The sequence below is a fragment of the Histomonas meleagridis genome, assembly GCF_020186115.1.
Source record: "Histomonas meleagridis strain 2922-C6/04-10x chromosome Unknown contig_18, whole genome shotgun sequence".
Lineage (NCBI taxonomy): Eukaryota > Parabasalia > Tritrichomonadida > Dientamoebidae > Histomonas > Histomonas meleagridis.
The window spans coordinates 134,084-148,500 of record NW_027150797.1 but is presented as its reverse complement, the minus strand read 5'-3'; the positions used below and the strand labels follow the sequence as shown (position 1 = coordinate 148,500).

General features: G+C 28.3%; 4 protein-coding genes across 4 annotated transcripts; 3 read left to right on the top strand and 1 right to left on the bottom strand.

Moving 5' to 3' along the window:
* Window positions 1-3,951: 3,951 nt before the first annotated feature.
* Window positions 3,952-4,899, top strand: GO595_002411 (uncharacterized protein; the record flags this gene model as incomplete). Its single annotated transcript, XM_067915318.1, has 1 exon — window positions 3,952-4,899. One exon carries the CDS (start codon window positions 3,952-3,954, stop codon window positions 4,897-4,899), a length of 948 nt encoding a protein of 315 aa, XP_067777348.1.
* Window positions 4,900-5,460: 561 nt separating this feature from the next.
* On the top strand, window positions 5,461-6,549 carry GO595_002410 (CMGC family protein kinase; the record flags this gene model as incomplete). The annotated part of the gene is made up of 1 exon (XM_067915317.1): window positions 5,461-6,549. One exon carries the CDS (start codon window positions 5,461-5,463, stop codon window positions 6,547-6,549), a length of 1,089 nt encoding a protein of 362 aa, XP_067777347.1.
* A 329-nt stretch (window positions 6,550-6,878) lies between these two features.
* GO595_002409 (uncharacterized protein) lies at window positions 6,879-7,343 on the bottom strand (the record flags this gene model as incomplete). The annotated part of the gene is made up of 1 exon (XM_067915316.1): window positions 6,879-7,343. One exon carries the CDS (start codon window positions 7,341-7,343, stop codon window positions 6,879-6,881), a length of 465 nt encoding a protein of 154 aa, XP_067777346.1.
* A 5,044-nt stretch (window positions 7,344-12,387) lies between these two features.
* Window positions 12,388-13,287, top strand: GO595_002408 (uncharacterized protein; the record flags this gene model as incomplete). The annotated part of the gene is made up of 1 exon (XM_067915315.1): window positions 12,388-13,287. One exon carries the CDS (start codon window positions 12,388-12,390, stop codon window positions 13,285-13,287), a length of 900 nt encoding a protein of 299 aa, XP_067777345.1.
* Between the last annotated feature and the right edge of the window lie 1,130 nt (window positions 13,288-14,417).

Sequence of the window (14,417 nt, the reverse complement as noted above, 5' to 3'; positions counted from 1 at the left end):
ATAATGACTTTCTTGATGGTGCCTTCATTTTCTTTAGTAAAGTCGTCTTGTTTATGGATGGTAAGAGTATCTCTTGGTTTTAATGAAAATGATGTTGAAAAAAATAATATAAAAAATATGAATAAAGCATTCTTGCTTTGATAATAATGCTTGAAAATAAAAATAATAATGAAATATATAAAATTACTAATGATAAATTCATTGTCAGATTTAATGAATAAACTTTCTGTATGTGAAAAAGTTTTTATGTGCTTTGTTTCTGTTGTTAAATAGTAAGATTTGTCGTTTTTTAATGCACTAAAAAGAAAATTTAATTGCAATGCTTTTGAAATACTTGTAATATAACTCTTTATTGGAGTTGGCAATATAGAGCCTACTGATTTAGTTGTATTTATATTGGAAAGTTGAAGAAAATTTTTGTCAATGGAAAAAAATGATTTAGTAATATCTATTTGTTTCCGTAATATGTTAGTTGAATAGCACCACGGAGGTGCCTTGGCTTCATGTAGATACGTAAAAAGTGAAAACGCTATGAAAACGCCAAAAACGAATCCTTTCTTTTGCAACAATTTTTTCTTGTATTTAGTTCAAAAGTTAAATTCTGACGTATATAAAAGCGGCGGTTATAAAATGTGCCATTAAATTAAAAGACGATAAAAATTTTGATCTTGCACTTTTATTAATCAAATTAAGAAGTTTGGAATTGCTAATGTTAAGATGATAAAAACAAAAAATAAATGAACTTTTTGCATAAAAGAAATCTACTTAAGGTATATTTTCTAGTTTTAAATTTGTTTTATGGATGGGTTTCATGATTCCGAAATGATTTTATGAAACACCAAAATAAGTTCTAAGATGTATAAGAGTAATAGATTACTTGAATTTTTTTAATCCATATGTATTAAAAGCATAAAATTTTATGGGATATAACTGGGAAAGATCAAAAAAAATTATGTCTCACCGCTGAAATAAAAAGTGTATTGGTACGTGTGGAGAAACGAATTTTTTATTTTTAATGGGAGGAAATCAAAGTCAAGCAATGATAAAATATAATGAAAACCTTAAATTCTTACAAATAATAGAAAATATTATTTTTAATTTGAATGAGGATAATATTGATCAATCAGTTGAATTTTCATTTAAATACTTTTCTCATGAATTTTCATATTCTTTTCTTTATATTATTTGTCGAATTGTTTATTCGTATTTTATATCAATGGGGTTTGGAAAATTATGTATCAAATATTTACAAAAGATAGAAACAAAATCAAATAACAACTTTATAAATATTTTTACTCAATTTCTAATATCAATTAAAAGTCAAGAATCAAATTATCTCCTTAAAAATATGATTGAAAACGAATTAATTGATGCAAAAATTATTCAAAATAAAAAGATTCCATATTTAGTGCATCAAATGTCTGAAGAAGAATTTATGAAACTAAAACATAATAGGTATATATTTCAAATCTTTGATAATTATAAAGAATTATCAAAGAATGATTTTGAACTTCATAAGAAATATATTAAAGAAGAACATAATCCATATGAAATTACAAAAATAATTCGTAATGATGATATAGAAAAACTTCAAGAAATATCATCACAAACAAATTTCGATTTTAATCAAATTATTCAACCATCACTTTATGAAAGATGTGACTTTGTTAATGATAAAAATGTTACATTAATTGACTATGCAGCATTTTTTTCTGCTGATAAATGTTTTAAATATTTACTTATGAATGGCGCAAAAGTAGAAAACACAGGTAAATATGCAATTGCAGGTGGAAATGAAGAAATTATTCATTTGTGTGAACAAAATCATTCATCATTTGAAGATGCATATAAAACAGCAATTATGTTTCATCGAAATGATATTTTTCATTATTTTTATGAAAACAAAATTAATAAAAATATTAATTTAGAAGAATTAGGAAAAGAGTGTATTTTATATGATAATTATGATCTTCTTTCATTCTTGGAAGAAGAAGGAATGAAAATCAATGAGACTAATATCATCAACTCAATCATAACAGGAAACATATTTATTTTTTTATATTTCCAAGAAAAAAATTCAATACCAATTAATTTTTTAGAGGTTTCAGGTGTTTCTGGTAATGAAGAACTTTTTAATTACCTTATTAATCATAAGTATATTGATTTAAAAAATAATGTTTAAATATTTTATTGAAATTTTATTCAAATAATTTAATATTTTAAAATAAGATTTAAATTTTTTTAAGAAAATTTAAAGCAATGCTTTTAAACGCATCTGAAAAAGGCTATATAGAAATTGTCAAATTACTTCTTAAACAAGAAAAAATTGATATCAATGCTAAAGATATTTATTTGTTTGATTTAATGTTTATTAATTTGGCTTGAAATCATTTAAAAATATTTGAATTTTTTTTAAAAAATTTAAAACAGCACTTATTTTAGCATCTCTAAATGGTAAAGCAAAAATAGTTAAATTGCTTCTTAAACAAGAGGGAATTAATATTAATGCGAAAGATTTTTATATGTTTTATTTAAAATTTATTTTAATAATATTTTGTTTCAAAATAATGTTTGGAAATTGTTAAGAATATTCGAAACAGCACTTATAAAGGTGTCTCAATTAGATGGTTATGATATTGTCAAATTACTAATTGCACAAAAAGATATTGATCTTAATGTTAAAAATATTATTTCTTTGTTTTATTTGAAATTTTATTATAATATTTGGTGGTTATTTAGAATAATACAAACAGCGCTTATTAAGGCTTCTATAAATAATCTTGTAGATATAGTTGAACTACTTCTTGAACAAGAAGGAATTAATGTTAATGCTAAAGATATTTATTTGTTTTGTCTAATATTTATTGTAATAATTTTATGTTTTAAAATAATATTTGGAAATTATACAAATTATTTAAAACAGCACTTATAGATGCAGCTTTTAATAATAATGTAAAAATAGTTGAATTACTTCTTAGCAAAAATGGAATTGATATTAATACTAATTTCGTTTATTTATCGTATTTTATGTTTATTTTAATAACATTATTTTACTGAATAATATTTGGAAATTATATAAATTATTTTATACAGCACTTATAATTGCATCTGAACATTGTTGCACAGAAATAGTTGAACTACTTCTTGAACAAGAAGGAATTAATATCAATGCTAAAGCTATTTGTTTCAATTATATCAGGATATTTTAAGATGTTATTTGGAAATTATTAAGATTATTTAATACAGCACTTATCAAAGCATCTGAACATTGTTGCACAGAAATAGTTAAATTACTTCTTGAACAAGAAGGGATTGAAATTAATGCCAAAAATAATATTTATTCTATTAATACTATATTACAAAATAATATTTGGAAAATATTTAAAATACTTCAAGCAGCACTTATGTTGGCTTCTAAATATGGTAAATTAGAAATAGTTAAATTACTCTTAGAACAAAAAGGAATTGATATAAATGCCAAAGATATTTATTATTTTAATATATTGTTTATTATAATAATATAATATTTCAAAATAACATTCGATAATTATTTCAAATATTAGATACAGCACTTATTTTAGCATCTTCAAATAACAAAATAGAAATAGTTAAATTACTACTTGAACAAGAAGGAATTGATATAAATGTTAAAAACATTGTTTATTTTAATAACTTCATATTACAAAACTATTTTTGGAAATTATTACATTTATTTAAAACAGCACTTATGATTGCATCTGATTATGGTTATACTGAAACAGCGAAGCTACTTCAAAATAAGAGTCAGGGATAGTGATGTTATGTTATAACATAATGAATAAAAGCTTTATGAACATTTTTTTTTATTTTCCCTTAGCTTTACACTTCATGAAGTGATTATCATGTTAACTTTTTGAAAGGATTCGTAAACATTAAAAAAATGCCATGACATTCAAAACCGTTTGACTTAAGATGATACTTGCGATACTTGCTAGGTTTAGTCTACAAATACATGTGCCTATAGGAAGGTTCCATCCGGAAGAAGAAGGAAATGAATATAAGCTTACAAAATATACTCCAATTAAATATCCGTCGTTAGCAGAATGTTATAAAAATGAAATTCTCACAACGCCAAATGTTAATCATGCAGATTTACAAACTAAATTCAATGATATAAGCACAAATGAGTTTTATAAGAATCTTTTGCAGAAAGATCAAACACCATATTTAGTTGATCCCAATAATAAACTTACTGCAGATGAAATTCTAGCTGTATTTATTTATACAATCTATGATGACTTTTGCGAAAATTTCACACAGCAATTATCATTAGGAGAAACCGGACATTATAATTGTTATTTTGAATATCTTTATAGTGGAATACAAAAAATCAATCCTAAGTACAATGGCTATGAATCTGATACATTATATCTTGGTGGTAGATATGAAACTCCAGAACATGAAGAGCAATATGCAAAACTTATTGCAGGCGACACAATAATATCACAAGGAATATCAAGTACAACGTTTTCATTATTTGCATGTATTAGTTTATTTGCACAAGAAAATGATTACATTTTTAAAATTAAGCATAAATTTAAGAACTCGCGTATAATCCAATGGATTTCAAGATTTGTTGATGAAGCAGAACTTCTTTTTTTGCCTGAAACAAAGTTTAAAGTTACAAGTCCAAGAAAAGATGTGTACTGCAGCCAACGTAGTGAAGATTGCATTGAGACATATGAAGAAGGAAGAAAACATTTGTACATGATTGAGGTTGAAGAACTTGATGAAGATATTCAACCTTATAGAGAAATCGAAAATCCATTCACTTATGATTCGATAGCCATTCCAACAAGAGCGCCAAGTTGGATTTTGTCGATTATAATGTTCGTTGGAGTGTTTCTAATAGTGACATGAAACTAATTTTCAATAAAAAAAAAATGAATTTAAATATTAAATATTAAAATAAAAGTTAAAAGACTTCAAGAAATATCATCACATAAAATTGTTCCATTCCTTTGCGAAAGATGTTCATTTGTTAACCAAAAAAATGTTACATTAATTGATTATGCATTTTTAGTTAAAATAAAATAAGAACAATTCAAGTGAACTTTTAGATTAATCGAATAGAAAACTATTCATAAAATTTATTTAAAAAAAAAATTAAACAAAAATGTAATACTTATATCATTATTCTTTGTTATAGGATACTGAATTTAATACCTTTTCGTTGGAGGATATAGAAGAAATGATCAATATGGTAAAAGAGATAAATTTCTGAAACACAGGAAAGAATTAATACAAAAGAAATAACAAACATATTTCTAAATATACTTGTTAAAAAAAATAGATGAATTCTTAAAAAAGAGATTTGTACCAAATATGTCAAATTGATATTTTTTTGTTGTGACTATTGCGACCGTTTATTAACTTTGTATGTTCAATTTTTGTTATGTTTATTTTCTATCGATAAATCGGATGGAGGAAACCGATCCATTTGATATTTCAAATGCATGTATCAATGGTAGGTTTAATCCAAATCACCCAAACATATCCAAGATCTTTACCAACGTTAATCTTGATCTTGGCCCTAGTCATTGGAAGTATATTCACTGGAACCCAAAATTTGGTGATATTTCTCGTTATAAACTCATAAACTCAATTGGGTCTGGACGTTACTCAGATGTGTTTACAGCCTTACAAGATGAAAAAAATGTCTGTGCCATCAAAATTCTCAAACCAGTTAATCCAGATCGTGTTCGACGCGAACTTAAAATACTCAGCGAAGTACAAGGGCCTAATATCTTAAAACTCTATGATATAGTTATTGATCCACATGAAGGTATTCCATCCATGGTCACAGAATATTGTCCAAATATGGATTGGAAAGAACTTTTCATGAGTATGACACTTACACAAGCACGCTTTTATTTTTACCGCATTCTCCAAGCTCTTTTCCATAGTCATAGCTTGGGTATTATGCATCGAGATGTAAAGCCTCTCAATGTTTTATGTTCAAATCCACTTAAACAAGTAAAGCTTGGAGATTGGGGCCTAGCAGAGTTTTATCATCCAATGCGTAATTATAGTTCACGTGTTGCTACACGATATTATAAATGTCCCGAAATTCTTCTAGATTATGAATACTACGATTATGCCGTAGACATTTGGTCTGTTGGTGTAATGCTACTGGAATATATTACCCAAACCATACACATATTTGATGGTGGCGATGAAGCACATCAATTGTATTCTGTTGCAGAAGTTATCGGCGGAAATCAAATAATTGAATGGGCCGATAAGTATCGAGTAAAGTTAACAAATAGACAAAAAGCAAAACTATCGTTTATGCAAGGTGTAGACTTTGAAAGCCTAATCCCAACAAATAGAAAGACTACTAGAGATAGTGATGCTTTAGATTTGGCTCAAAAAATGTTAATTGTGGATCATAAAGTGAGAATAACAGCTGAAGAGGCGTTAAAGCATCCTTTCTTCCAGAAAGTAAGAGATTTCGATCTAAATAAAAAAGATGCTGTGGATTCGACAGCAAATTCGGCTAATGAATAAAATGAGTGTACAAATTTGTACTTCGTATTTATTTTATAAATTTTACTTAACAATTATCATTTTCAAATAAAATTTAGGAGAAGAAAGAAAAGAAATTAAATTTCATGTAGTATAAGTAAAGAAATCAATTTTCATGTAGTATAAGAAAAAAATTAAATTTCATGTAGTATAAGAAAAGAAATCAAATTTCATGTAGTATAAGAAAAGAAATTTAATTTCTTGAAGTATAAGAAAAAAATTAGATTTCATGTAGTATAAGAAAAGAAATTAATATTTTAATTCTGCAAGTTACAAAGTTTTAAATACAACTCATATTTATTTATATTATTTCATGTTCCATATATTGGAATGTATTCATTTGGCACCTCAAATATATGCACCATACTATCCATATCACAGCTTATAAACATCGGGTTACCATCGCTTCTCGGGAACCAATTTGCGCTTGTTACATTACTTGTGTGCATTGGATATGTTTTACTCACGCTAAACTTTCCGAAGCCCCAAACGGGAAGTGTTGAGAACAAAATCAAGTTGTCGGACGTAAACGACGCGACATTATTCCGCGTTTCACAAAACGATATTCCGCTTATTGCATTTTCGGATACATTTTGCGTGATAACAACGGAATTACTTTGGAAAGAAAATAAGTCGACATTTCCGTCGTCATGGCCAATTGCGCATCCAAAGGTATCATTTGGAAGCCACGCAATGGATGTCGGTGCCCCTTTTATGATTTTGGTTTGAACTGTTGGTGATTCTCTGAAATCAATTAATTGTAATTTGGAATTCATAATAGAGGCAACACATGGACGAGTGGGATGACTACAAAATAAAATATTGTTGACGTCCTTATGCTCGTTGTTGGTTAAAACTGCTTTGTTTAGGAGTTGTTGATTGATGTCTATTGTATCGATTTCACGATTTCCGCGGATTAATATAAGAGTATTGGTGTCAGAAAGCCATGAAATTTCTGTTATTTGGTTGGTAAATGAAAATTTTACATTTGTATCTGTTTTGAAATTGTATACATGAACAGTGCTTTTAGTAGATAAAGCAAAAAGAAATGGGTTAGACGGATGCTGGCAAATAAATTCAATCTTGTTTGGAATTTTGAAACTTTGAAAACATTCGATATTATTTTCATTTAAAGAGTAAAATGAAAGTCCATTGCTTGAAGTTGCATAAAAACGATATGGATCATCTAAGAACCCAACTTTTGCTTGAGAATTAGTATCAATTTTCTGCATTAAATGAAAAGAAAAATTATCAAATATTTCAGCATATCCTGAAACAAAAGTATCAAACGATTGTGCTGCATCTGGGCTTATTAAAGACTGTAGAAGCAACCTTGTTATATTTCTCTGTGAAATTTTGTTTTTTTTCATGAAAAAAGGCTCTGTGTACGAAACACTTTTACGGTTATAAAAAAATTAAAACATTTCTCTTTTGGATAAGCATCACATATTTTCCAAAGCAAGTGATAATTATAACATGTATGACGAAAATAAAAATTTGTGAACAAGATAATTTTTTAAAATTTCTCCAAGAAGGTATTGTATTTAATCTCAACTCTTCATTAAAAATTAATAATACTCACCCAGTTTTGTTATTTTAACATAAAAATTATATATTAAAATAGTAGCTTAGTAGATTAAAAGGTGTATCAATATTTCTTTGAGGGATTAATTTCTTGAAAATTTGGTGGTTAATTTAACAATATCATTTTGATCATTAAAAGCTGCAATTATAAGTGTTGTTTCAAAAATTAGAAATTTTTCTTTTTATATTATTCTGATTCGAAATTTTTTTAGTATCATTTGAATATTTTGCAGCTTATTTTGCTTTAATTAATTCAACCATTTCGACATGTTTATTTTTAGGTGCTAGCATAAGTGCTGTATCAAACAAAACATATAAACCCCATACAAAATTTTAAAATATCAAATTGTAAATATGAACTTTAATGACAATTAAATTATTTTAATTACAATACATATTTTTCATGAAAAAATATTTCTGGCATCGATATCAATGCCTTGATGCTCAAGAAGTAATTTGACTATTTCTGTTTTACCATTTTCATATGCATAAATAAATGCTGTATCAAATAAATTGAAGAATTTCCAAATATTATTTTGAAATAAAAATTTAATAAATAAATATCTTTAGCATTAATATCATCAAAAATATTAGGTTTATTTTTATTTTTTATTTCGATTTCATGTAAAAAATTTAAATATACATTTATATCATTTTTTCTAATCACAAATAATAAGTATATCATTCGATGATTAATCATTGTATAAAAATATTCTGAGTGAATATCATCAAAATTATCAATCATGAAATCTACTTATTGAACAATATTATATTCATTTAAATCAAAAATTATCTTCTTTATTGGCAAAATCATTTTCCATTTTTCATTTGTTGTTTTTCCATGCCAAATGATAAACGGCCTCTGATAAACGGTCGATTAAATGCTGGAGAAACAGGCACCCACAGTTCCCTCAGTTTTCCAAAAACCAAAAGAAACATACTTTGAATCATGCGTTATTCCGGAGTTCATGTTTCTTGAAGATTTTGATCGTCTTGCTGATCCACAAGAAAATCAACGGGAATTATTAAGATCATTTCGTAAAATTATTCCACGAGAACGTTTTCTCTTGGATAGACAACGCTTTGCATTTTTAATGGAGTTTACTCTTGCACAAACTCAAAGTGGCCTTCGAAACAAAGCACTTTCAATTATACTTATCTATGTTAAATTTGGAAAAGAAATATTATTCAACATGGCCCCGCCTAACTTCATTGACATAATATACTCAATGCTTCCACAAACGCGTGCCATTCAAATTTTGATTGAAATTGCCAAAATGGATTTATCAATATCAGCTCGACTTATTGAACTTGGAATTTGTAACTTCCTTGGCGAGCATCTCAAAAAAGGGGATATGTTGTCAAAGTATGTATTATCTTTTTCCAAAGTTTTTATGAGTTATGCAGAATTACAAGAATTAATGGCCCCATTTATTGACAGAATTCTCGAATTTTCCGTTACCATACAACGTCACTCAGATCGGCAGATACGTGCTATTGATACTATCCGTGTTATTAGTCGTTTTTCACCAGCATATCGATTACATATAATTAATTCACAATATTTCATGCAAATCTTTCAAACCCAAACTCGGAGAATATCAAAAAGACATGCAATGCTTCGTTTAGCTTGCGAGTTGATCGAAAACGACCGAATCCTCGCGCTGCAGTTCACGGGGACCCCTGTTTGGCCATTTGTTTTGGATTCACTGAATTTGAAAGAGCAGAAGTTATACACTCAAATTTTTCTATACTTTTATTATTTGGCCCGTTCTGAAGATGGCCGAAAGGTGATCGCAGAAACGGGATTAATAGATCCAATTTTATTCATAATTCAGAATATTGATTTTAATGTGAAAAATGAGGGACTGAGAGTTTTGTGTAGATTATGTTGTTCTTCAAATATTGCAATATTGCAATGTTTGGTGTCCAAAGGGTTTTTGGATATTTTGGGGTGCTCGCTGTCTTCGTTGAAGAAGTCTGTGCAAATTGTTGCACTAGATGCAATTTCCAATTTGATTAATGTGGCAGAAACTGGAAACATTAGAGAGCTGCTCCAGATGGTGTTCGAAAACGGAATGTTAATGGATGAAATTAATGTGCTTCAAGATTCGGAAGATGATGAAATCTATGGACTTGCAAGAAATATATACTATAATGAAATGAATTATACAGCAACCTTGTGATAAAAAAAAATATATATTATATAATATATCAACTGAATCAGTGAACAAATCTCTAAAACATGCGTTTTTTAAAGAAAAATTTCTATTCTTAATTTTTGCCAGGTCAAAAAGTGTCTATATAAACAACACAAAAAGTTGAGTTGTTCCCAAAAATAATTTAAACGGTTACCCAATTCACCAAAAGTAAACTCTGTGTTGCAATTTTTGAATAATGTTGATTTTTGTTCATATTTGGTTTTATGAAGAAACACTTACAAATTAAAAGTTTGTTTATTTCTTTATTCAAATTTAATGATATCTTAAGCCCTTGCAAGTTTGACGTGGCTTTGAGTGGTCACTCAAGTCTAGTGAAAAAATTCTATATAAAAAATATTGTCATTAAAAATTGAATTATAAATTAAATGTCACATTACATATGGAAATTTCCGAGATCCAAGCTAATTCAATTAAAAAATGGATCCTACAATTTACCAAGAAAAACCACATTTTAACTAATGTTCCAATATTTAACCAATTTGTCCTAAGCTTATTAAAGAATAAGGATACCACTATGGATACATTAGCTTCTGAGACAAAAGATTTTTTAGGAGAAAAATACTCTCAGATTTTTTCTCAATCCCTTTACGAATACATCAAAACATTTGAAAAGACTACTGACTATCAAATTTTAAGAAAAAATGTTACTCGAGAGCGTTATATCGTTTATGTTCTTGGACTAGAACCAAACCTGAACACTGTTTCTAGGCTTTTTAATTATTTCAAGACATTTGGCCAAGTGGTAGGAATTCAAGTAGTAAGAGATGAAATGTTTGCTCTGATCGAATTTGCAACAATCAAAGCAGCATACCTTGCTGTGGTATCGAAAAAGAGCGTGTTCAATAACAAATTTATCCAAGTTGGTTTTGCAAAACCAGATGATGTTGAAGAACCTATTTCAAGGATGTTCCAAAACGATTCAAAAAAGATAATGAAAAACCAGCGAATCAAAACAGATCTATTTTTTGTGGCAAATTCAGACGAATCTGAATCATCTGAATATGAATCCTTCACATCTGATTAGATGAAAGGTGAATAAACAACTGTTTGATATAATTACGAGTATAATAAAACGCTGTGTTTGCACGAATGAGAAATTTGTTTTAATTAAGGCACGTTTTATTAAAAGACGAAAAACTTCTTTTGGTTTTTTGTATTTTTATAATTTTCCAATATTGGAAAATGATGTTTATTAACAAACAATTTCACACCAATCTTAAAAAGTACCTTTTAATAAAATTTGTAAAGATGATTTTTTTGAATAGTTTATTTGACATTGAAAGAATAAAGCTTAGAATCTTTTGCAACCCAAATAAATTATTTTTTCCCTAACTCACAAAGTGTTCCAGCTTTGATTTTATCAAGAAGAATATTATTATTGGAAAAATAATTCACTCAGTTAAATGTTTTTATGAAACATTAAGATCAATTCAAGATTTCAACATATATTTTATGAACACTTATTAGGATGGGTAAAATTATAACCAGTTATTTTAACAAAGCACGTGAAGAAAAACAATTATAAAAAAAGAGGATTTTATTTTAAAAAACTTGTAATACTTTTTATACTTAAATTCATCTGTATTTTTAGCATAACGCAAGCGCCTTTGATGCTTATATTCCGTACATATAGTATTTTTATTTGAACCGTTGTTATAGATAGTATCACAATATATGCAACAAATTTTTGAACAAAAACATTTTATCACAATGAGTTGTTGTAAGAAGTCTGTTGGTAATAATATAAGTACCATAATTTAGGTAAATTACAAAATGTTTTCTAATTTTAATCTTTTTTTTGTTCTTTAATAAGGCATTGCTTATACTAGTTCCCTAGATCTTTGTCATCTGTAAAAATTGAATGAGCGCATTTTAATATTTTGTTTTTCAACATTTTAATTTCTGCGTTAGCGCGGTTTTGGATCCAACTCAATGTAAACCGCCACAACACAATTTTGATAACAATACAACGGAATAACCGGCGCAGATTGGAATCAGGGTTGACAGCATTTATATGGAACTCTTCAAGAAAAAGGCAATAACATGTTTCCAAATGAATCTAGACAGCAACCTAGGGATTTTTGTTCAACATTATTTAAATCAAACAAAAGGTTCTGAATTTTTTTTTGATTTTACATCTTGGATCGATTACTTAGAAAACAATAAATTTCCTTCTCCAGCCGAATTTATATCAGCGTTTGAAAGTAAATTCGCAAAGTTTATACAAAATTTTGATCCAGAATCATCACTTGCCCTTTCTCTTCAAACAATATTTCAAGCCATATTATCTGACATTAAGTCCATAAAACTAAATCCAACAGATTGGAAGGGAAAATACGACACAGATTTTGAAGATTTTTTATCTCAGATTCAACTCATCCCAAACAACATAGAAGAATTCCAAGAAATGCTTGCCAATCAAGAGGACGTTCTTGATTTCCCATCTCCACCATCACTTTTAGAGTTTCGAAAATTAAGAAGTATAATTTCTCGGAATCAAGCTATTGATCTCTGTCGGAAGCTTGAATACCTTCCAACAGACGAATCAGCCAGCGAAATTGTTGATATTGTCCAACGTTATCAGCCACAAAAATTTCCACCGAAATCTGATAGCGAAACCATCCGAATAAATATCGCCAAATTTTCGCAGGTTACCTATCAGAAGGTGCGCGAACTTTTGGCTAAGAAAGGTATTGCATCCGTTGATCAATATCTGAGTTCTGAAGATTCGCGAAGTGATAAAAAAAGATTCGAATTCGTTTCGTACGATTCGGAATCAAATCCAACTTCAACCGAATCTGAATCCGACGAAGTTTCATTTGATGAATCTTCCGGAGAAGAAGAGGAAAACACAGCTGAATATGACACACAAAATGAATATGGTACAGCATCTGGTACAGATCAAGACGATTAATTTTGTGTATTTGTATTCTTTAAGTGAATTAAAACTAAATGTTTGAGTCCAAATACTCTTTTTTATTGTTTATTTCATTTTAAACAAGGAATTAATTTTATGTAATTATTGTGTAATTCGAAAATTTTTTGATCTTGTGAAATTCTTTTTATCTAGCTTCCATGCGCATTTTTATTTTAGCATAGGAAATGGTTATAATAGATGATTTCTTTATTTGTTCGGATAAAATTTAAATCGATTTTTGGGAAAAGTGGCAATTAATCGTGCAAATGAATGTTTTGTATGTACACGGTTTCTTTTGGTTCATTTATTTCCTGTTCGAGGTGCGATATGAAAGGCGTACCAAACTTTCACATGAAGTTTTAACAGAATATTACCATATTTCTAAGCATTATAATCCAGATATTGACAATGCAATTGTTCATTTATCTTCAAAACATCCAAAATACTATCCAATATACGACAGTTATTTCAATATACAGGCGGATACTGCTCGACTTTCCAGAAAGGTGCAATATTGTCAATACGAAGAATCATGTTATATTAAAAAAGATAGCCATGGTGTTGAGCGCCAAGAATGTACTTACTCCAAAGGCTGGTATTCATATCAAATTTCCTCAATATCTTTTAAAAAGTGGTATCTTTATTCAAACCCAACAAGAAAGAATTTCAAACAACCAAATTACATTAAGAGTTTTTCCATTGGTGATTATACTATTAATGAAAGTCTTTTATCAGATCTTGGCAGTACAAATTTATTCCATTTACCACAAGAACAAATCAAAGCCTTTGAGAAATCCAAAGCCTTCAGGGAAGAGAATTTCCGTTACATTGGTGGAGGTACATTCTTTAGTCCATATACCTATAAATCGATTGAAGATATGAGATCTTCCATGAGATCATGGTGGTGTACTCCAGGTGATGTCTATGTACAATTCAACACGTTCAATCCACAGAAGGTAACTGTTTTAGGCTTCAAAAATGGCACAAATATAATTCGAAATGACAAAAACCGACTTTCTTACCATTACGTTGGATCTGGGTTATTAACAGTTCCTGAGCTCCTTAACAAGCAGGCCAAATTCACGAGAATCGCTGTTTATGTTCTCCGCGTTGTAAACGTTGTCATT